The 23,801-nt window shown below is 44.0% G+C and overlaps 1 protein-coding gene across 1 annotated transcript in view; it reads right to left on the reverse strand.

Annotated features, from left to right (window-relative positions):
- Nucleotides 1-23,733, reverse strand: part of pora (P450 (cytochrome) oxidoreductase a) — a 47,525-nt gene extending 23,792 nt beyond the window's left edge. The window contains exons 1-9 of the mRNA XM_063202828.1: nucleotides 22,571-23,733; nucleotides 13,348-13,396; nucleotides 12,525-12,653; nucleotides 9,120-9,269; nucleotides 8,284-8,408; nucleotides 7,080-7,169; nucleotides 4,503-4,601; nucleotides 3,328-3,444; nucleotides 1,743-1,861 (exon numbers count right to left, since the gene is read on the reverse strand). Coding sequence (XP_063058898.1) covers nucleotides 1,743-1,861; nucleotides 3,328-3,444; nucleotides 4,503-4,601; nucleotides 7,080-7,169; nucleotides 8,284-8,408; nucleotides 9,120-9,269; nucleotides 12,525-12,653; nucleotides 13,348-13,396; nucleotides 22,571-22,755 — 1,063 coding nt within the window. The 5' untranslated portion in view covers nucleotides 22,756-23,733. The remainder of the gene's footprint in view (nucleotides 1-1,742; nucleotides 1,862-3,327; nucleotides 3,445-4,502; nucleotides 4,602-7,079; nucleotides 7,170-8,283; nucleotides 8,409-9,119; nucleotides 9,270-12,524; nucleotides 12,654-13,347; nucleotides 13,397-22,570) is intronic.
- Nucleotides 23,734-23,801: the final 68 nt, after the last annotated feature.

Raw genomic sequence — 23,801 nt, forward strand, 5'->3', positions numbered from 1 at the left:
GTATTCATTATGACTGGAAAAAAAACATTTTTACATACATGAAAAGGTGGATCTTCTCCATGTCCACGATTTTGAATGTGCAGAAATAGACATTTGTAGCTGCAAGACTTACTGTACTTTGGTCATACTGATAAATAATAATGTATTATTTAGCAATTTTTCATGAAAAGATCAAATTTGGCAATAGGAAGCATAGTTTCAATGAGTAGCATAGTTGCAATACATACTCTGGCCACCATCCTACACAGTGACCTTTAAATTCTATCATGCTTTCTGTAAGTGCTTCAGCTGAAGTAATGGAGGAGCCTGATGTGCTCCGTATGTCCACATGGGGCAGTCATGTGTGTCAGGCTTGTAGCCCAAAGGTTGTGACACACTATTTGCTACCCATAACAACTGGTGACCCAGATGTCGGAACCAACCATTTACCCATGGACTGCCCTTCCATAATTACCACTAACTATGTGTGTTGTGTGGCAAAAAGATGTCTAATAATGATTAATGTCTAAGGTCAGTTCAAATGTTTCCCAAACTCAGATTAGGGCTTTCGCACAACGGCTCCGACAAAGTGCTGAGCACTGCTCCGCAAAAGTTCGATTCCATTGTTATCAACAGAACCCCGCTCACTGGCGCCGATGTCCGAGTTCGGACATTCGCGGATTTCGGATAGCGATTAGAGACAAGTTCTATTTTGTCAGCGCCGCCCATTGACTATCAATGCTATGTTCGTGTGAAATTGGGTTTGGGGAGCAAAGCGAGAGCAAAGCAATTCTGTGAGAGCAAAGCAATTCTGTTAATTGACATTCTTTACATCAGGGCTATTCAGTTAAATGTCAACGAGGGCCAGTTTTTCAAATTCCTCCCAGTAAAGGGGCCGAACTATATGTATATATTATGGTTGCCGACTGTCAATGAAAAAAATAGGATAGGAAATGGGAGACTTTGTTGAAGTTTTGCATTTCTTAGATGTAATTCCCTGCATTTTAACGTCCCGTGTCCCGTTTCAGCTCGATACGGAACCCATACTTTTATCTCTAAATTCAAGGGGCTTGTCGGGGGCCAGAGCCTTGCAGTCCAAGGGTCGCATATGGCCCCAGGGCCGCCATTTGAATAGCCCTGCTTTACATCATTCTTTCCACTGTTGTGTGTGTGTTTGCAGGCACGTGCACACATAGGGCCTTTGGTGGGGCTTGACCCCTGGGGTTTTTGTCTCGCAATTAGCACGTGAAAAAAGTGTTCCTTTTTTGCATACACATTTCAATGTGTGTTTTATAGACACAACGGTAACAAATTAGGGCAGCAGGGTACTGTTTGAAAGCTTAGATTCTCCTCTTTCCAACGGCATACATGAAACGTCCATTCATATCACTGCCATGTACAATCCCACAACAATTACACATAGAGGTATTTGTGATTGTGATTGTGTATTTGTTCTTTTTACTATGATGACAACATGTAATTAACCCATTGACGCCTAAGGCACCTGCAAAAAAGGGTACTGAATGCCTAATCCCTTTTTAAGAAAAGCAGCCCTCAGCCTATAAAAACCTAAATATCTCAGCCTCTGAAGCACATAAAAACATGAAATAAGAAGGCATTTAAAAGCTACCACCCTCATATTTCATTAGAATGTGTTCATTCATCTCAAACAAGCAAAGATTTTTAATAAAGTTGTCTCAAATGTCATGAGCCTGATTGTTGCGTAATGACGCTCCAGGCATCAATGGGTTAATGTCACTCACCATCCAGGTTATTGAGGGAGAAGAGGGCATCCAGGTCCACCCCCAGCACTTCCCCCAGTCTGTCCACCAGGGCAGCATCATTGGTGGGATAGATGGCCACGTGGTCCCCAGCATCATACCTGTAGGAGAGGAGAGTCTCCAATTACACAACCATCTTAAAAAAGTTTTAGAAATACCAAGGCACTCCACTCATCTTCTTTGTAATTAAAATGCCTTTATTTTGTTGGGCATAGCATGATTACAATACTTTGACGCGTTTCAGCATGAAGCCTTCGTCAGCTCATATTTTAATCATACTATGCCCAACAAAATAAAGGCATTTTAATTACAAAGAAGATGAGTGCCTTGGTATTTCTAAAACGTTTTTGAAATCAACCAAGCCTGTCACCAAAGAGCACCATCAAAAAACTAGACAGTTCCAGGAAGCACTCAAACTGGACTTCATTCTAGACCACCATCTTATTGTACATAGTCAGCATATCTGTGCATAGATCAGTGTGTATTAAAGGCACATGTGTGTGTGTGTGTGTGTGTGTGTGTGTGTGTGTGTGTGTGTGTGTGTGTGTGTGTGTGTGTGTGTGTGTGTGTGTGTGTGTCTGTGTGTGTGTGTGTGTGTGCGTGCGTGCGTGCGTGCGTGCGTGCATGCGCAGGGAAAACATGAACATGAGTGTACATATGAAGAGCTCTTTTCCAAAGTGAGATATATCCATTTTATAGAATGTTGGGAAATTGACATTTTGGTGGATATAGCGTTTTGGAAAAGAACTCTTCATATGTTCAGTTTTGTAAATACTGGTTTGCAAAATATGGTATACACAGTAGTTTGCATCTGACCATGTGAGAGAAATGTACAAAAATACAGCTGACTTCCTCACTTCAGCCTACCAAATGTGCTGGAGTCTAGCACTCTATGTGCATTCATCTGTTAAAGGGACACTGCAGGAAATGGTCAAAAAGGGTACTGCAACTATGCTGCTCATTGAAACTGGGCTGCCTATTGCCAAATTTGATCTTTACATGAAAGTTTACTAAGTAATAAACAAATATTTTCTAGTATGGTCCAAGTACAGTCCTTTTTGCAACTAAAAATGGCTATTTTTGGAAATTCAAAATGGCGGACCATGGAGAAGATCCCCCTTTTCATGTATGAAAAGTGCAATTTTTCCAGTCATGATGAATACTTAGAATTTGATGCTGGTGGTAAGTATTCATGAAAAAGGTAACATTAGTGAATGGGCAGCATGAATTCTGGAAATAAACAACTAAAAATCTCACACAGTGTCCCTTTAAAGACTTTTTTTTATTGACATGATCACTTTTGAAAGGGCTCTACTGTACACCTACAGTGTCAAGATTGAAGATTTATAGACCTCAAATGACATTTGTCTAGAGGACATTCACAAAGCTGCCACACTCATGGACACTTGGAAGCCACCAGCAATCACAATTGATTATGTTGGAGTCAAACTCCACCCATTTTCATTTCATGCTGAGTTGGTACTCCATACTAATTCACAATTTTGAATCCTGACTCTGTAAATGTAGGTATACTTCAGTTTTGGATTCTGAGTCTTTAAGTTCATACCTGAGTTTGGATCCTGAAATATCCAGCTCTAGATGCATCAGATGGCGTGAGCCGCCCTTATTTAACTTGCGGTTGGCAGTAAGAGTGGCCAGGAAAGGGTTCTTGGCATCAAAGGGCCTATGAGGAAGACAAAATGTGAACAACGTGCATATAGTGAGCTACACGCCTTCATCTCATATGGGTCAAATCATTGTTACAAAACAACCAGAGCAATACGTAGTAGGCTTGCTGAAAAGTCAGAGTGATAAGCTGGTTGCCGGTTAATTCATGAATTATTTGAGGCGTATCGAGGGACGACTGTACAACACAATGGACACAATCAATGTGAAATGATGTGTATGAACTAATGAGTGGATGGATGCATGGGAATTTGTTGACACAGATAGTTAAAAATGAATGAATGAGTAAATTAATGGATAATCTGTCTGGATGGTGGGTGGATGTTTTGAAGAATAAATGGATGCATAGACATTTGTCAATATAATCTTAAAGGGGTATGCCACTATTTTGGGGCTTAATACAGTTAAAATCGTTGGCCGGGGTTTATTAAGGTGGTAAAGTGTCTTATTTTTCACCCCTTAAGACGAGGCTTTATACATTTGTTGTTACCAGTATGGTAATGACCAAGTCGTGGTGCATTACTAAAAGGCCTGTGTTGTGTCATAGTATTGTAGTGCTATGGTAGTTACATTTCAATGACTATTACAGCGTGCCACTGGAGGTACGGCGCGCATTAAGGGGCTACGCGTTGTCTTGCTTTAAGACAAGTTAAAAGAGGGAGTATGTCACTAAGCTAGTGAAAGTCAATGCATCACTGTAGCATGTAGCATGCTACACGGATCCATTGACTTTCACTAGCTTAGCGACATGCTCCCTCTTTTAACTTGTCTTAAAACAAGACAACGGCTTACATAAAAGATAATACACTTTACCACCTTTATAAACCCCAGCCAACGATTTCAACTGTAGTAAGCCCCAAAATAGTGGCATACTCCTTTAATAAGTAAGAATGAATGAATGAATGAATTAATTAATTAATGAACAAATGAATTATATATCCGGATGGGTGGATGAGTGGATGGATGGATGGATGGATGGATGGATGGATGGATGGATGGATGGATGGATGGACATCACATCAATGAAAAGAGGTGTGAGGTTGTGGAGTATCTCACGATCTCTGGTTCTGGTAGCTGCGGAGGCGGGACATCTCTCCGGTGAAGACCAGGTTCATGTTGATGTCCGTGTGGCTCACCAGCTCAAACTGACGCACGCTGCAGACCACAACAACAACAACCACCTTTTGATTAACGCTGCTCCAATGCATTACGTAAGGGTTAACGTTCGGCGAGAAGGTCGCTACCGTGGAATAGCAGCACGACAGAGAGAATCTTTAGACCCCGACGCGGAGCGGAGGGGTCTTGTTCTCTCTGAAGTGCTGCTATTCCACAAAGCGACCGACTCGCCGAAAGTTAACCCGCTTATTATATGGATATACTTCAATGATTCACACATGCGGGGACATTAGACCTATTTAATGTTAAGATTGTTGCTGCGCAAAACAAAACAGTGCCGTTGTGGGGCAACAGCTAGGTAGGCTAGCCAGGACAACAGGTGTTGTCTATCACAGCAGCTGATTAGAGTGACAAAAGACCGGACCCCCTGCGGAATGAAACATTCGCTTTAGCCACTGACTTGTATACAAGCCAGTGGCTTTAGCAGTGAACGTCTTGTTGCCATTGACAGCGGTAGCCAGGACAACGGGTGCTGTCTATCACAGCAGCTGATTAGAGTCTTGCAGAGCTGTTTACAGCTCTGGAGTCTTGATGAAAAGTCGCTTTAGCAGTGAAAAGTCTTGTTGCCATTGACAGCGGTCTGTTATAGACCAACCCGTCCGTTATCGAAAAATAACAGACGTCCGAACGTTGGGGAGCCCCGTTGAAATGAATGGAGCATTCGACAGATGACGTCACAACCATATAATAATATCATATAACACACCACCTACGTGAAGAGGCCTAAAGACATTATTAAACTTCCTTTTGATTAACGCTGCTCCAATGCATTACTATCATACAACACACCACCTACATGAAGAGGCCTGAAGATATGATTAAACTTCCTTTTGATTAACACTGCTCCAATGCATTACTGTCATACGTACAAAAATCAACGGAAATGAAAACGCCTGGAGACATGATTAACCTTAACAGACACGAACAGACATTCGTGCAGGGAGAATGTATACTGTACAGACAAAGAGATACACAGGCAGCCAGGAACAGAAACAAGCAGTCAAAGAAGCAGAAAGGTAAATAGATACCATCAGGAAGAGCACTGAAAATGGCACACAGTCAGGTAGACAGACAAAGAGTACTAGAAACAGCCAGACAAGCAGGCATAAACAAATGAACAAGGTGACACAACAGACAGGAAGACAGACATACAGAGTGGCAGGCAGTCACAAAGGAAAACTGTCAGAAAGGCACAATGACAGCCAGAAATAGAGAGAGAGAGAGAGAGAGAGAGAGAGAGAGAGAGAGAGAGAGAGAGAGAGAGAGAGAGAGAGAGAGAGAGAGAGAGGAAGACAGGCATGACTGAGAGGCAGACAGATAGACAAACCAACATGCAAACTCAAACTGGCAAAATGGTAAGCAGACATTAAGACAAATGGGCAACAACACAGACAGACACAGTTATACAGACACATCAACAGACAAACAGACAGACCAGACAAACAGACCAAAATGCAAACAGAGATACAGACTAATGGACAACAGACACACAGGTATGCAGTTATACAGACACAGACACAGACACAGACACAGACACAGACACAGACAGACAGACAGACAGACATACAGACAGACAAACAAACAGACAGACATACAGACATACAGACAGACATGCAGTTATACAGTAGATACAGACAGACAGGTGATACAAACAAGGCAGACAGTGATACACTCTTCCCAGATGAGGTCTGAGGTCTAAGTTAAGTTCCAAACACTCCCTTCAGGACGCAGGTACAGATACCCCAACATTAGAACAAATAGAGCAAAGAACTCCTTCATCCCCATGGCAATTAACGAATTGAACAAGATGTGGGAGATACATTCTTGACATTATGGACTTTCATATTGTGTTAATGGATGCATTTGACCAGTGGTCCGTATTTATGACGTATTTATTGACATAGTAACTTATATGTCTAGCTATTTATTGTGTGTATTTGTTGTACTGTATGTGTTTTTATTGTAGGCCTATATGTTTTTATGCCATTCTGCTGTGCTGTAGGGTGGGCGGTATGGCCAAAAATGTATACCTCGGTATAATTTTAGCCACGGTATATATCACGGTATATATCACGGTATTGTACATTTGTGTATAAAATGTTAAAATTAAGCGTTTTGTGGCAAAATTACCAAAACACCATTTTTTGCATTTTATATTTTGGAAATGACTGGTCAGACATTGTTCTATCTATGTGGGAATTCTTGTTGTTCAAATAATTTGAAAACATATTTTTAAACTTTTAATCAATAACTATAACTCTACATCTACAGGACGCAATGCGCTATTGCGGTAGACGGTATGAGACAAAATCTCTATCATTGATGAAAAAATACTGCACACGATATTATACCGCGGTTACCGCCCACCCCTAGCTGTAAGTCAAATTGCCTTTTTAAGGACATTAAAGCTTTCAAGTCAAGTCACGTCAAGTCAAGTCAAGAGGTGTGGGGCCTCACCAGCAGTCCTCTCCGGTGGCGTCCACTCCTAGCAGCTCACACACAGCCGGCCAGAACAGCTCCCTCCAGGACATGAAGTCCTCCTCCAGGCTACAGCGCAGAACAAGACACAGCAAACATGGCCGTGTTAATTCAACAACTACAGAGTTGCACTTTTTAAAGTATTTTTTGGGGGCTTTATCAAGTCTTTTTTATTGGTTATCATCAGTCAGAATAGTGGAGGAAAGACAGGACGTGAGTTGGGAGAGAGAGACGGGGAAGGGGCCGGCAAAGGACCTGGGCCGGGAATCGAACCCGGATCAGCCGCATAGTTGACGAGTAAAACTAACGGTAGGGTTACATACGTCAGGTGGAAAAAGTTTCACCCAGCAGAGAGAATAAACACACACTCCACCTTACGACTACCTAAGAGTCACACTTAACAGTCTTCATTAGTGTATCTGCTCCTACAGGAGTCTGTAAGGGTTGAATTTAACTCCTTTGCACAGAGCCTACGTATATGTTTTAACGTTACTGTCACTAAAATTGCAATGACCAAGTTTTAATCTGTTACTTAAGCCTCTCAGTAACGACATAGCAGTGTTGTTGTGATGTACTGTACGGTAGTTCAGTCTTTTCAGCAATGAGTGAACCATCTGCACAAAGAGAATTCGGACAGATAGTCTTCCTCCAGGCTGAGAGGGCTGAGGACAGGAGGAAGAGTTAGGCCTCCTTCACATCCACCTTGTGGAAAGGGGAAGAGTCCAGTATGTGTGTTGTGTCTCAAGCGGTGTTCAGGTCTGCCTTTTAGAACCGCCAGTCTGCGTACACGCATGGACACTGACCAATCAACACCCCGCAGAAAGCCGCAAACGGCTTGTGTATATCACACGAGCAGTGTGTGCATAATGCTATGTCTCTGTGGTGTGATGTTATGGACCATGGCATCACGGCACAAAGACAGGAATTGTGAGACTTTTAAGTGTCCTGATTCACAAATTACGGATGTGTCTGTACATGCAAACTGTGGAAAAAAATGTCTTTTCATCTGGCTCTATAGATTTAGTCTGTTGACACAGAAAAACACAATGTTAAAAAAGTTAAAACATTAAAGCTCAAAGAAAAGCATTTATCAAACTAATGGGATTTTACTGAAACCTCAACATCAGGTTGTATATTGACAAACATTGATCCCACACATCGAAAGCAGCTTTCAGACACTCACTTGCCATCATCGTCCCCGACGCCCAGGTCAAACACTCGCTTGCCTCCAAGCTCTGCAAGTCTGCGGTCCACATACTTCCCCATGGCATTGAAGTGCTCATACGTCTTATTGCCCAGGCCAAACACCTGACGACAAAAAGGAAAACACAAGAGACATGTTTGGAAAAGCTCGTTTTGAGGCCACAGCTGGCAAGGCTAACCATTCCATGAATTTGGAGGCCTGGGTTCCAATGCGGATCATAATCCTGCCTTGTACTGTATGTAGGCGATGCTGTTTAAGTTACTAACCCCCAGGTTAATGTTGATGTATTTTTGTTTGTCATTGGCGGGACGCTGGAAGAATCCTGACCTTTGACCCAGCCTTGATGCACTACTACCCCATCAGGTCTGATCAGACACTCTTGAATGCCCCCACCAGTTCAGACCAGGCTCACTACCGCCCCCACCAGGTTACACAGACACTCACTCCTCAGCGTAGTGTATATCAGTGTTTCCCAACCAGGGGTACGTGTACCACTAGGGGTACGCGAGCACATTGCAGGGGGTACTTGGAAAAATATAATTTTAACAAATACATGGAGCTTAGTTACATTGGGATAGAGAAAGCGATATAAAACTTGACTTAGGGGGTACTCATGGCACAACGAAAATGCTTAGGGGGTACACAAGACAAAAAAGGTTGGGAACCACTGGTGTATATGAATGAGTGTAGATGTTCCCACTGTGAACTGAGTCCTACTGTGAATAAAACTGTCACTACCGCCCCCACCTGGTTAAACAGACACTCTCTACTGCCCCCTCCAGGTCAGGTCAGGTCAGGTCAGGTCAGGTACTCACGGCGTAATTGACTCCCTGCATGCTGTCGTCTGCGGCCTGCAGCCAGTCGAAGAAGTCCTGGGCGTTATCCGTGGGGTCTCCCTCCCCATACGTGGCCATGCAGAAAACGGCCAGAGAGTTCTCAATCTCCGTCAGCCGCGGCAGCTCTGACTGCAAAGAGAAGAAAAAAATACTATTTTAAGGGGAGGGTGGGTCCGTCCACATTACAGCTTGAAAAATGAATTTGCTTAACTGTTTCAGTCACTATACTGGTGTACTGGGATGGAAAAGTGCATAGAAATGAAGGTGCACTCGGATAAACTCAGTTGTAGATCACAATAAGCATGCTGCACAAAGAAGTGTGTGCATGCCATGTGTGTGTGTGTGTGTGTGTGTGTGTGTGTGTGTGTGTGTGTGTGTGTGTGTGTGTGTGTGTGTGTGTGTGTGTGTGTGTGTGTGTGTGTGTGTGTGTGTGTGTGTGTGTGTGTGCATGTGAGCTCACTGCTGTCTCTCCCACTTTCTCATTCATTTTTTTACATGTGATTTCATTGTTGTGGTGGTGGTTATTTTCTTTTGTAATGTTTTTTACATTTGATTTCATTGTTGTGGTGGTGGTTATTTTCTTTTGTAATGTTTTTTACATCTGATTTCATTGTTGTGGTGGTGGTTATTTTCTTTTGTAATGTTTTTTTACATTTGATTTCATTGTTGTGGTGGTGGTTATTTTCTTTTGTAATGTTTTTTTACATCTGATTTCATTGTTGTGGTGGTGGTTATTTTCTTTTGTAATGTTTTTTACATCTGATTTCATTGTTGTGGTGGTGGTTATTTTCTTTTGTAATGTTTTTTTACATCTGATTTCATTGTTGTGGTGGTGGTTATTTTCTTTTGTTATGCAGTTCTTGGCTGTGTGCTTCACTTCACTAGCATTCACACCTCAATCCATCCTTGAGAATCACGGAGGTGTGTGTGTGTGTGTGTGTGTGTGTGTGTGTGTGTGTGTGTGTGTGTGTGTGTGTGTGTGTGTGTGTGTGTGTGTGTGTGTGTGTGTGTGTGTGTGTGTGAATCAATCAATCAATCAATCAATCAATCAAAATGACTTGCATAGCACATTATAATACATACTTGTCATTCAATGTGCTAAAGAGTACAGAAAAAGAAAAGAGAAGAAAAAGAATGTGTGTGTGTGTGTGTGTGTGTGTGTGTGTGTGTGTGTGTGTGTGTGTGTGTGTGTGTGTGTGTGTGTGTGTCTGTGTGTGTGTGTGTGTGTCTGTGTGTGTGTGTGTGTGTGTGTGTGTGTGTGTGTGTGTGTGTGTGTGTGTGTGTGTGTGTGTGTCTTGTTATCTGCCATTGTGGCTGTCTACAACACTTTACATTACATTACATTCTACTTAGCTGACGCTTTTATCCAAAGCGACTTACAGCTATTTACAGGGTATTGGTTACAGTCCCTGGAGCAGTATGGGGTCAGGTGCATTGCTCAAGGGCAGGCACCTCAGCCATGGAGTGAGATGGGGATGGGGAGTGGAAGGGTGGGTTTCGAACCTGCAACCCTCTGATCTGATCTGAAGCCCGCTAGGCCACGGCTGCCTAGCTCCACTACTCAAAAAGTGGAGAAGACGCGCTCACACTATCGCCTGAATAGGCTACTTAAAGTGGAAATGAAGCACTGACAACTATTATCATTTTTTGTCGGCTTATTTATTTTCATAAACGAATGGATGTTCATTGAACTGCACTTTTAAGTAGTTTTGCTGAAAAATGACATGTTATTACCGAGTTTCGCCACAAGGGCGCAGCCATGTTCGCCGCCTACGTAACGCGAATGGTAGAACTTGGTGGCTAATGTAGCCTTCCATTCACTTAACGTTAGCGTGTGCTAACTACAGCGCTAACTGACTCTAATCGTGGCAGTAAAATTGAAGAAGGACGATGGGTTCATTTTACATTGTCCGTGGGTTTTCTATGTTATATACCTAGTATCAGATGAAAGAGAAATGCCAAGTGTCATTATCACTTTGTGTCAAAAAGCCTTTGCTACGAGCATGGTGGGATAGCTGCAGCCATCCACCCATTGCATCCACCATAGGACAGGAGTCAGGACTGGGGCTGCTCGATCTCATAGGTTTGTAGTGACAGACCGTCACCAATAACGTCTTTTTCCTGCATTGTTGGACGCTAATCTGAAAGCCCATGTCTTTAAGTTGGATATGTGGTTCAATTCAGTAATAGAAAATAACTTGCAAAATTGGCGGACGTTTGGAAAGCTTTGTGAAGGGAAGGGACGCAGCCTGTGTGTGTGGCTATCCCATCCCCTCTCTCGTCTCGCTCTCGGAGTTGGAGGAGCTTTGGGGATTTGAAGTTGATGCCACGGGAAATGACACGTTAAACTATCATGGCCTACATTAAGTTATGGCATGCTTAAAGTAGCTGCATCTATTGTAGTAAATTATTATGTTATTGAAGTCGCGGATGCATCCTCAAACTGGCTGGAATAGCGTTGTTGCCTTGGATTATTGTTGACTGGATAACACCGATAAACGTGGGCACGGAGATGTCAAAGTAGCCTAATTCAGGTGCTTGGAAAATGTTGGCGAAATCATCGGAAGATGAAGGTAGGGAACTGCAACATTGCACGACATCGCACGATTATGAATAGTGATCATGTTGGCTCATAGGCCTACCAAAATGTGTTAGCGACTTGTCACCTTAGCAAAAAAAAGCTGCTTGTTTACCTGTGGTTCATGTGATGGGATGTCTTGTCTGCCTTCATGCCTCATATTTGTTCTGTCCCACCCAAACACGTATTCTTGCTTCATTTGGGTTAAGCAAATAAGCTCATAATCAGCCACGCAAGTCCCAAATGTTTAATTCACTACTATCAGAATAGGAGACTACCATTCGCGTGACGTCACCCGCTGTTGGCTGGAAACGTTAACAGAAACGTTACGTGTTTGTGCTTTATTTTTTTATTAACGGCTTAAATTTCAGACTTCAAAAAAAATATATATTTGCTGGCTTATCTTACTGATGTTATAGACCCCTACATTAGGTCACTGCTTCATTTCCACTTTAACAATTCTTAACAGGGTGCTGAATCCAACAAAAACTTGAATGAATAAATGAAGCGAAGGACAGCACTCTTCACATTTCTTCTTTGTTTATTTGCCCACGAACGTTTCGGGCAGAGCCCTTCTTCAGCGTGCCGTGTAATGGCGTTTTCAAAACGCCATTACACGCTGAAGAAGGGCTCTGCCCGAAACGTTTTCAAAACGCCATTACACGATGAAGAAGGGCTCTGCCCGAAACGTAAATGCCATTACACGCTGAAGAAGGGCTCTGCCCGAAACGTTCATGGGCGAATAAACAAAGAAGAAGTCTGAAGAGTGCTGTCCTTTGCTTCATTTATTCAGCTCCACTACTCACCATATCGTACTCCTCTGGGTCGGCGGGCATTCCCTTCAGGCCGTATCTCTGGGCGTCCTTAGCCAGCCGAGTGGCGAAGGCCTCTGCGGTACCCGTCTGAGAGCCATAGAACACCACGATGTTACGGCTCTGGAACACAGATAAGGAAGAAACAATGATAGACATCCTTGGGAAGAATTGTTTAGAATGGAATGCACAGAACGTTAATGTAGAATGCATAGAATGCTGGAACACAACACAGCACAAGTTCCCCTGTGGTTTCAAACTGGACACTACATAAATTTGTGTTGGTTTAAAGGTCATCATTTCATAACAGTGTGTGTGCAAAATGCTAAAGGGCTTTTAAAAGTAACGCTGGCAATTCAGTTCAAAACTATGTCAACAGGGCTGTTTATTTCTATACTGCTTACTTTTCCACTCATATAACATACGTAGCTAGCTACTACTCTCTATGCACTTTACCCTTAACGCACTTTATTATGCGGCGTAATATTCAATTTATCTATTGTCCAATGACTGCTGGGACCCTTTCTGTTCACTGTTTCTGTCTGGCCATATTTATATTCACTGTATGTGCTTTGATGTTGCGTGTCTTGTCCATTGTATGTATTGGATGTTGGGGATGTGCCACAACAGATTCCTATCGACTATGTTGACATGGCAATAATGATACGTCTTGAACTTGAACTTGAACTTATCCAGTTTTGGCCATAAACTGAAAACTTCACCATACACGGCCAGGCTGTCCATGCTCGTCACTGCCACTGATTTAAAGCTATGCTAGGCATGCTATTGCCCCAGACTACTACACAATTCCACTCACTGTTTTCTTCATCTTCTCGATGAAGCTGGTTTCCCTCATGGGTGTTACCCTGGAGACAGAAGGAGAGGAGAGGTTGACACTCCTTCATCATCTGGCTTTAATCACCCCTTTACATCCCCAAATGGACAGACACAGAGAAGGACTGAGATAGAAAGAGAGAGAGAATGACAAAGGAAACACATGTTGTATAGCCTACCCCTCAATCAGGCCATCAGCATACAGTGACAGGGAGAGAGAGAGAGAGAGAGAGAGAGAGAGAGAGAGAGAGAGAGAGAGAGAGAGAGAGAGAGAGAGAGAGAGAGAGAGAGAGAGAGATATGTTGACACTGCCTCCGCCATGGACCATTTATTTATAACTGTTCTGCCTCCTCAGATGGACAGAGAAAGAGAAGGAAAGATATGTATATAATATATACTGTAGAGGCAGAGAGAATGAGAAAAAACATGTTATATACCCCTCAATCATAGCCTGATTATCGACGTTCAAATCTCTTCGAGACTTGGTCTGACCAAGAGCATAACAATTAACATTTCCCAAACGGCATGGTTGACCCGCCTCCCTTGGTTTGCTTATGGTTGTTTGCTTACCGACAAAGTGGGAGGAGTTCCCGTATTTCCGGGAAGTCAGAAAGTGCTTTCATTGCTCTTGACCTGACTAGTTGCAACGCTGAAAGTGTTGCGTCACTAGGAGGGCACAGCCTGGCTACCTCAATCAGGACATCAGGATAAAGCGGCAGAGAAGAGAGAGAGAGAGAGAGAGAGAGAGAGAGAGAGAGAGAGAGAGAGAGAGAGAGAGAGAGAGAGAAGGGAAGTATTTCCTGTGCTAGTGCTGCCCCAATGAGGCCGGTTGGGTCCCTCTGCAAGTGAATCCTCTTCAGCTCTCGCTCATAAACACCTCTAGACGTACATGTCAGGACACGATTCACATCGGGGGGAAAGGGGGAAGTGTGAGTTCTGTTGTGGTCTCATTTCATTTTAGGAATTTAGGTGTTTTTTTGATAACTTTCCACTACCCTGTGCTGTTTTGGACCCCTATGTGTGTGAGAGGAGAGCCTGTGTGTTGGCACCTACTGTGCTGTAGGTAACAGGGTATTTGAAACAAACACACACTTGGATCATTTTGGGCACTTATTAAGTGATGATCATTATTCCATATTTGTTTTGCAGTTAAAGAAAGTAAGTAAAACAAATATGGACTGATCATCACTGTGGCATAGTCAATTTGTATCCAACTATGACAGCCATCACCACTGAACCTCTTTTCAATACTTTCTGCAATGTCACATAAATTTTCAAGACAAATCCGTCGCCCAAGTGCATCCCTCTGGCAGTGGATAAACTAAACTTTTCAGTTTCTTAACATTTCCTGTCACTATTACAACATAGAATCTGTCACAGAAACAAACTGTTACTCAGCTAAACTGAACCAAATAGGTCAGCCTACCATGACAATATACTGTTATTGTTAAAGCAATGGAAACAAAAGTGTATTAACATGCGGTTTGTTTTAGAGCAGGAAATAGCATACAGGTACTTTCAACATGGTATAATAATTATAGTAACAATATATCACCACCCATTTAGTAAAAGGTGATGGAGTGTTAAAATCAGTGACAGAACAGGATGCTTCTCCCATTAGAACATAATATGTGTGTCAGAGGAACAGATGGAACATCTTGAAGCTCCAGAACTCCCATTGCCTACAACCAGAGCTCTAAATTAACTTTTTTTCTTCACCAGCCAAAATGGCTAGTAGACGTCTATCTTACTAGTCAAACACACTCACTTACTAGCCACTAAACTAATGGGTCAAAGTCGCTAGTAAGTTGGTCTGTTCTACCAGTCAAACAGAAATTTCAGCAGCACTTGGCTGCTTGGCTGGTGTTTAATTAGAGCGCTGCCTACAACTAAACTCTGAGAATCTTCACACACAAGTCTGCCACACTAACGCACTACAATATACAATAAAATGCAAAATATTGCACATGATAGCACAGCATACAACAGAATGCTCCAGTCGGCCACACCATACACATTCACACACACTAGAGCATCACAATAGCATACAATACAATGGACATGGTAGCACAGCATACAACAGGATGTTTTCTGATAGTCACAGTCACACCACTCACGCACACATGCACGCACGCTGTCCCAGACTGACCTCTCTGCCGCCTCCCTCCTGTCCTTCGGCATGGAGAGGGTGCAGCCCATGGTGACCCCCCTGCCAGGTAGCCAGATGACCCAGGGACCCCCACAGGCTCCCTCCTGCCCACACAGCACCCCTACGTTACATCCCAGCAGCCAACAACAAGCTCCAGTAGTCCAGTAGCCAAGCCCCAAGTGGTCCAGACCCAGTAGTCCAGTAGCCAAGCCCCAAGTGGTCCAGTAGCCAAGTAGCCTCAAGTGGTCCAGCCCCAGTGGTCCAATAGCCAAGCCTCTAGTGAGTGGTACAGCCTTAGTGCTCCAGCCCAAATGGTCCAGCTTCAGAGGTCCAACGCCAGTGCTCAAGCCCCAGTAGTCCAGTAGCCAAGTAGCCCCAAGTGGTCCAGCCCCAAGTGGTCCAGCCCCCGTAGCCAAGCCCCAGGTGATTCAGACCCAGTGCTCCAACCCAAATGCTCCAGCTTCAGAGGTCCAACCCCATTGCTCCAAACCCAGAGGTACAGCCTCAGCTGTGGAGTTAGCGCAAGGGCTCACAGAGCAGAGCCAGCAGGGAAGACCAGAGGAGATGAGATGAGAGGAGAGGAGAGGAGAGGAGAGGAGAGGAGAGGAGAGGAGAGGAGAGGAGAAGAGAGGAGAGGAGAGGAGAGGAGAGGAGAGGAGAGGAGAGGAGAGGAGAGGAGAGGAGAAGAGAGGAGAGGAGAGGAGAGGAGAGGAGAGGAGAGGAGAGGAGAGCAGATGAGAGGGGAGGAGAGGAGAGGAGAGAAAAGGTAACCCTGCCTCTGGTTGGCGTTCTGTCTGGACGCTCCAAGCTTCAGTTTGGCTGAGAAGAGGAGGGGGAGGAGGAAGAGGAGGAGGAGGAGGAAGAGGAGGAGGAGGAGGAAGGAGGAGGCGATGTGTTTCCTCTCTGGACGTGCATGCTTGCAGGGACGCAGTTCTCTCTGTCACTTTTTCTCTGTCTCTGGCTCTCTTTCTATCGGTCTACCCACATTTTCACTGTTGCTCTACTTCTTGTGCTTTGCTTCCTCTTTTTTTCTACTCTGCCTATGACGTGTCGTGTGTCTTTCACAGCCTTTCACAATGCCTTTCACTCGCTTTGTTTCTCGCTCTTTTGTGTTGTTATAACTGCCTATAACTGTCTTCTCTCAAACAATCGCCTTACCTCTCCCCTCACTACTCTAACCTCTTCCTCTCCGTCTTCATCCTCCTCCTCTTGCTCTCTGTCCCCCTCTTCCTCTCTCTGTCTCTCTCTGTCTCTCTCTCTCTCTCCCTCTCCTCAGTCTCTCTCTCTGGGTCTGTCCGTCTGTCTGTTTCTCTCTCTCTAAACTACCTCCCCCCCTCTGTTGTTTTCTCGATCATTCTCTCTCACTCAAACAATGCAGCCATCGCCACCACTACCTACCAGTGAACTTTCACACATAGTTTCTCTGTCTGCCTCTCTCTCTCCTGTTGTACAACCACTCAGTCTGTGTGAACCCCTTTCTCTCACTCCCACTCGTTCACTCGTTTCCCCTCTTTCTCTATGCCTCTCTGACTCCACCGAGTGCCCGTCTCTGGCCCCCTCTCTCTGTCTCCGTTTCTCTCTCTCTCTGTTTCTCTCTCTCTCTCTCTCTCTCTCTCTCTCTCTCTCTCTCTCTCTCTCTCTCTCTCTCTGTTACGCGCACACACACTCACATCTGGCAGTAGTGAAGCCGAGACCCTGAGAGGCATGGGAATATCTCATGACATTTTCCACAGATCCCCTCCCCATAGCCTAGCCACCTCCCACTCCGAGAGAGAGAGAGAGAGAGAGAGAGAGAGAGAGAGAGAGAGAGAGAGAGAGAGAGAGAGAGAGAGAGAGAGAGAGAGAGAGAATGAGAGAGATAGGGAGAGACATACACACTCCCCCACCAGACTAATACAAAAGCATGTGCATACACAGCACACTAGCTGCCCCTACAGACATATACAGTATGGCCCATACCACTATGACCAACACAGTATTATAAAGGCATAAAGTGCTGCCCACTTATTCACCAAATCACCAAACTAAAAAGAATACAAGTATCGCTTGCTGGCGCAGCAATATAATCACTGCTCTCTTGGATCATTTCATGTGTGTTTTCACATGGATTCCTGAGGAAAGTCTAAACTGACCAGTTTGACAATAAAACCTTAAAGAAAACAGAACAGCCACTACCACGTTCAACCAGGGGAGACCTCAAAGAATGTGGGCTGAAAAAACATGTTTTTTTCTAAAAGGAAAATAAATGAGAAGGTCTTGGTAGTTCCACAGCTTCCATAGATATTCCGTGTCACAAGGCTGTGGACACTTCAAAGCAAAAAGCTATGGTGAGCTGCGGAAAGCAGAGTCAAATTGTGGAGGAGGTCATTCGTTCCCTTCCTTCCTGCGTCCAAGACTCCTGGGTTATATACTCCAGGAACGGGCTGTTTCCAAGCACAAGCCATTTCCTCTGGAGGCTCCTCTCGTGCCCTTCTCCAGAAGGTACCCCAGGCTCTTCTGGCACTGCTGAAAGACCATTAGTGAGGCATGCAGACAGGCAGGCAGGGGTATCCGTTCAGGGGGGTAAAGTGGGACTGAGTCACCAGGGCCCCCATGTATATACGGGGCCCACACACAGTCCGATGTTATGCAGATATATGGCTGTGGGGGTCCATTGGAGCTGATTGTGAATAGGGCCCACAACGTGCTGCTACGCCCCTGCATGCAGATGTTCGCCAGCTACAGCCCTGGTGGTGAAACTTTTTCATGCACTCATTGGAGGGGCTTTGCTGGAACTTTGGGTAACACTTTGTACTAAGCAAATGCAAAGGCCTACTAGGTCCTTACTAAGGTTAAATTGGTAATAAATCCCTTATTGTGCATGAACAAGACATTTGCGAATACATGCCTAACAAATGTTTGATTTTGCTGTGTACATGCCTTACAAGTTACTTACAGGAACATTGTATGTATATTAGTGCTAACAGATGTATCCCTAAAATAAAGTGTTACCCAACTTTGTACTCGTGGAATGTACACAGGTGGTGGAAGGGGCTCTGGAGAAGCTTCTTTAATGTACTTGTGGAGGGGGATTGGGGAAGCTGTGCTTCATCTACTGGAGTTGTATGAAGTAGAGGTAAAAGTTCTCTTACAGATGTAATTACAACACTAGTGGTATGATATTACATGGGTTATATATTTGTAATATCACACTACTGGTGTTAACATCTATAAGTCCCCTCCATTATTATTGGCACCCCTGGTTGAGATGTGTTTTTTAGCTTCCAATTATCATTATTTTTCTCTAAATAATATGGGACCTTAATGGAAAAAAAGAGAAAAATCCAACCTTCAATACAAGTGCATTTATTCAGTGGGGAAAAAATCCCACATAAAGAAATAATTATTTGATATCAAATAATGTGTGTCACAATTATTAGCACCCCTGTTGTTAATATTTTGTACAACCCCCTTTTGCCAACAAAACAGCACCTAATCTTCTCCTATAATGTTTCACAAGATGGGAAAAGACAGAAAGAGGGATCTTCAGCCATTCCTCTTTGCAGAATCTCTCTAAATCATCCAGAGACCAGGGTCCTCTCCTCTGTACTCTCCTCTTCAGCTCACCCCACAGGTTCTCAATGGGGTTGAGGTCTGGGGACTGAGATGGCCATGGGAGGAGCTTGATTTTGTGTCTGGTTAAGCATTTCTGTGTAGATTTGGTCATATGTTTAGGGTCATTGTCTTGCTGAAAGACCCAGTGACGACCCATCTTCAGCTTTCGGGCAGAGGGCAACAGATTTTGATTTAAAATGTCCTGGTATTTCAAAGCATTCATGATGCCATGCACCCTAACAAGCTTCCCAGGGCCTTTGGAAGCGAAACAGCCCCACAGCATCACTGACCCACCCCCATACTTCACAGTGGGTATGAGGTGCTTTTCAGCATGCGCATCTTTCGTGGCACGCCAGACCCACTTAGAGTGTTTGTTGCCAAAAAGCTCAATCTTGGTCTCATCTGACCAAAGCACGCGGTCCCAGTTGAAGCCCCAATACCGCTTGGCGAACTCCAGACGTTTGCGTTTATGATTATGGGTGAGGAAAGGTTTTCTCCGTGCATGCCTCCCAAACAGCTTGTTGGCGTGTAGACAGCGCCTGATGGTTGATTTGGAGACTTTGTGACCCCAGGATGCTACCATTTGTTGTAATTCTGTAACAGTGAGCTTTGGAGATATTTTGATTTCTCTTACCATCCTCCTCACTGTGCGTGGTGGCAAAATAAACTTGGGTCCTCGTCCAGGCTTGTTTACCACTGTTCCAGTTGTTTTGAACTTCTTAATTATTCCTCTCACAGTAGATATGGGCAGCTGCAGTTGAGTGGCAATCTTCTTGTAGCCTCTGCCTGACCTGTGAAGGTCGACGCACATCTGCCTCACTTGTATGCTGTGTTCCTTTGTCTTTCCCATGTTTAAGAGTGGATAAGAGAAATGGCCTCGGTGTCACGTCATATTTATACCCCAGGGAAACAGGAAGTGATGAATTACTAATTAAATGTTCCTACATACTCTGGTAAACTTTGTAAACTACTGTAGAAATGACAGAAATGCTTCAATTATATTTATTTCCTGGGAATTTTTAAGGGTGCCAATAATTGTGGAACAGGTGATTTAATGAAAAATAATTATTTTTTAGTCAGGGATTTTTTTTATTTTCCTACAATTCATTTGAGTTGAAGGCTACATTTTCCTAAAATTTTCAGTGTGACAGTATTCTTCTGCAATAAACACTGAATTTATTTTAAGGCTTTTAACACATCTCAACCAGGGGTGCCAATAATTATGGAAGGCACTGTATAAGAGTACTTCTACTTTAAACAACTCTGCTGGTGGAGGAGGGGCTTTGGTGAAGCTGATTTCATATGCAACCTGGACAGGTTTTGGTGAAGCTATCAATGTAGTAGGTGGTTGGTAGCCTGGTAAACCAGCGCCACCCGCTGGGCGCCGAAATTTTTCAGCTGCGAGTGGGTCTGGCCTCGGATCTGAGAACGCTTTGAACACTGTGCCCTGAGTCTGGCAAAACCAATTACAACGCAGAGATTTGTTTTGAATCAAAGCGGGCAGGGTTTTGAGGGAGTGATGACGAAGCTTGCAACACCGTTGGGAAAGCACATCAACGGCAAAGATCGCCGATTGGTCAGAGCGCCGGCACGGTTTGAAAAAACAACAGGTTGTTCTCATCAGCAATCGTCCGAGGTAACGTTCATCGGGGCCAGACTAAATTACTCCGGTCTCACATTTAGGCTGGTTTATCAGGCTAGGTGGTTGGCTGAGGTGGCAGCAGCAGTTCCTCCTAATGCAACAGAGTTATCGCCTTACTATAAACAATCAGACAAACACAGGAAGAATATAAAGCAGAACAAACACTCTCAGGAGGAATATAAAACAGAACAAACTCTCTCTCTCTCTCACACACACACACACACACACACACACACACACACACACACACACACACACACACACACACACACACACAGTTCTCAGTGAACATGGGGATGCCAAAGCCAAGGCTGATCAGAAGCAAGAACACCCGGGGTCTGAGCCACAGAACATCTACGTGGTCCGACGCACGTACTGCAGTCAGAAGAACCAGACAACACGGGCCTGGAAAGTACCACTGAAGAGGATCATTTAAACAATATGCCTGTGTGTGCTCATTGTTTTTTTTTCCACACACACTCTCGCTACACATCTACACACACGCACGCAAACACGCACGCATATACACACACATGCACGCGCGCGCACACACACGTACACACAGAGAACATGACTTAAGTTCTGGGTAATGCGGGGACCCGAGCCCGGGCCCCAGCTAACCACAAAGAGCCGACCACAGCCGATGTGCAAACACAATGAGGGGATGAAATGGGAGGCTGGTTCACCACCAGGCCACTACGCACAGAACCAGAGGCTGGCTCAGGGAGAAGCCCCGATGTACAGCGGAGAACCACAGAGACAGACAGAGAGAGAGACAGAGACAGGAGAGAAATGGGGAGAGAGAGAGAGAGAGAGAGAGAGAGAGAGAGAGAGGGGAGAAAACCTTTGTGAGTTTCAAGAAGAAAAAGAAAGTCCACACACTGAAATAGATTTATGAAAACAGACAATGTTCCTAAGCACCAGGGTCTGTCCAGGTCTAGTGGGTCAAAACAATGTGTTTTTAATAAATTTGTATGGGCTGGTTTTCAGTGTGTTTTTTTTTTTGTCTTTTAAACTAGTGCGTTGAGGAGACAGCTGAGCAGGGTGGCACCAAGTAGCAATTGGTGGGCATTAGTCTATTACATTGCAAAAAAACTAAGACTAAAAACTAAGGGGGTGTTGGGCTTGGGAGGTTTATGATTAGGGGTGTAAATCACAGCCTCCATGACGATACGATTCAATATCGATATCTTATTATTCAGCGCGATACGATTCGATTTTTTTTTTCGATACTTAAGAATGCCCAGCGATACGATACGATGCGATTCGATTCTTTCCTCAATTACTTTTCCACTTCTATTAAGTTATTAGGCAGGGGCCAGCGATTCGATTCTTTTCGATACTTAAGAATGCCCCACGATACGATGCAATTCGATTCAATCATCAGAATATATCATGATATATCGATACATTTCGATATTATTTACACCCCTATTTATGATGGGGCGTTAGTTCAAAAAATGTTGAGAGCCACAGTTTTAAACATGTGGATATGGCCACACACAGTTACAGTACTCACTAGGGGTCTAAATCACAGCCTTCATGACGATACGATACAGTATCGATTTCTTAAATCAGGGATTCGATTTTTTTTCGATACTTAAGAATTCCCCACGATACGATGCGATTCGGTTCGATTCGATTTTTTCCATTTACATTTCCACTACTATTGTGTTATGGAGCTAGGGCATTGCACAGGGGCCAGCGATTCTTTTCGATTCTTAAGAATGCCCCACGATACGATGCGATTCGATTAAATCGCCAGCCGATACTTCCGATACATCGATACATTTCGATTTTATTTACATCCCTAGTACTCACACAGAGGGGATGATCCTCATGGTAGGGAGCTCCTGAGGGGGCGGCTTCTTGCGGCTGAGGAACCAGTAGGTGAGCACGCCAACCAGCAGGGAGAGGAGGAAGATGTCCAGGTTGGTGATGAAGGCCTCCTCCTCCTCCACCGCCACCACCACCTCCTCCACTGGGATGGACACCTGCTCCGCCATTGTCCTGTACTTCAACCTGATATTTCACAGTTTGGTACATATTCAACTTTTTGCACGTTCATTTTGTATACTTATATTAGGCTACATAACACAGTGTCATGGGCCTACTATACTGGACCCATCTCAGTTGAGAAAATCTATCCCATGCAAAGCCAGACATACATGGTCATTAAGAGGACTCAGGACAGACATGGACAGGACCAATCTATTCATGCAAGACAGGACCAATCTATTCGTTTATCATTGTCATTTGGTAACTATTAATCGTTTTATGTACTACTATAAACCTATCATATCAGGATAAAGAAGAGGTAGGTAGTGCTACCAATTCCGAGGAGCTATGGTGCCCTCTAGCGGTATGCTTTGAACAATGCAGAAGTATTGTTGCCTAATTCGATGCATGAAACTGGCCAATGCCCTGCCGCTGCCTACCGTTAGAATAATAAAACATACTCACTGGACACTGGTTACCTAGATCTTATAAGACCTGACACTACACTTACACCTCAAACATTTACCTTGAAGTGACTGGTGTTCAAAAACCAAGGACAAACCGTGCGAACCGTTTTCTCTGCTATTATGCTTTCTCTGCTAGAAGGGCTCTTCTGACAATACCTCGCGTGGGTTGAGTAACTCAAAATGTGTCCCAGTAGGATATTTGAGTCAAAAGTCAAGCCATTCATTAAAGTTACACAAGTGTTAAGCAATCGCTCTGTTAATGACAAAATAAGGGAACACACGAGAACACAGGCGCACGTACCTCCAGGAGCGTGTGGAGTTGTGCACATTTGTTGTACAAGACCTTACGTAGAAATCCTGCGCTCGCTTTACGCAAGTGCCCTTCTGACGTGCTTTCTATGCTGCTGTGAATGCACTTGATGATGGACATGTGTGCAAAATTACGCAAGTTGGCGATTGCTTGGGATCACTTTAGTACATTTTCTACCACATTATCCACAATTTCCTTTTTATTCTGCCTTACATACTTCACTCCACGACAGAGTTTTAATAATAGGGATAATAATAATACAATTAATATTTATAAT

Source organism: Engraulis encrasicolus, chromosome 7 (genome assembly GCF_034702125.1).
Source record: "Engraulis encrasicolus isolate BLACKSEA-1 chromosome 7, IST_EnEncr_1.0, whole genome shotgun sequence".
NCBI lineage: Eukaryota > Metazoa > Chordata > Actinopteri > Clupeiformes > Engraulidae > Engraulis > Engraulis encrasicolus.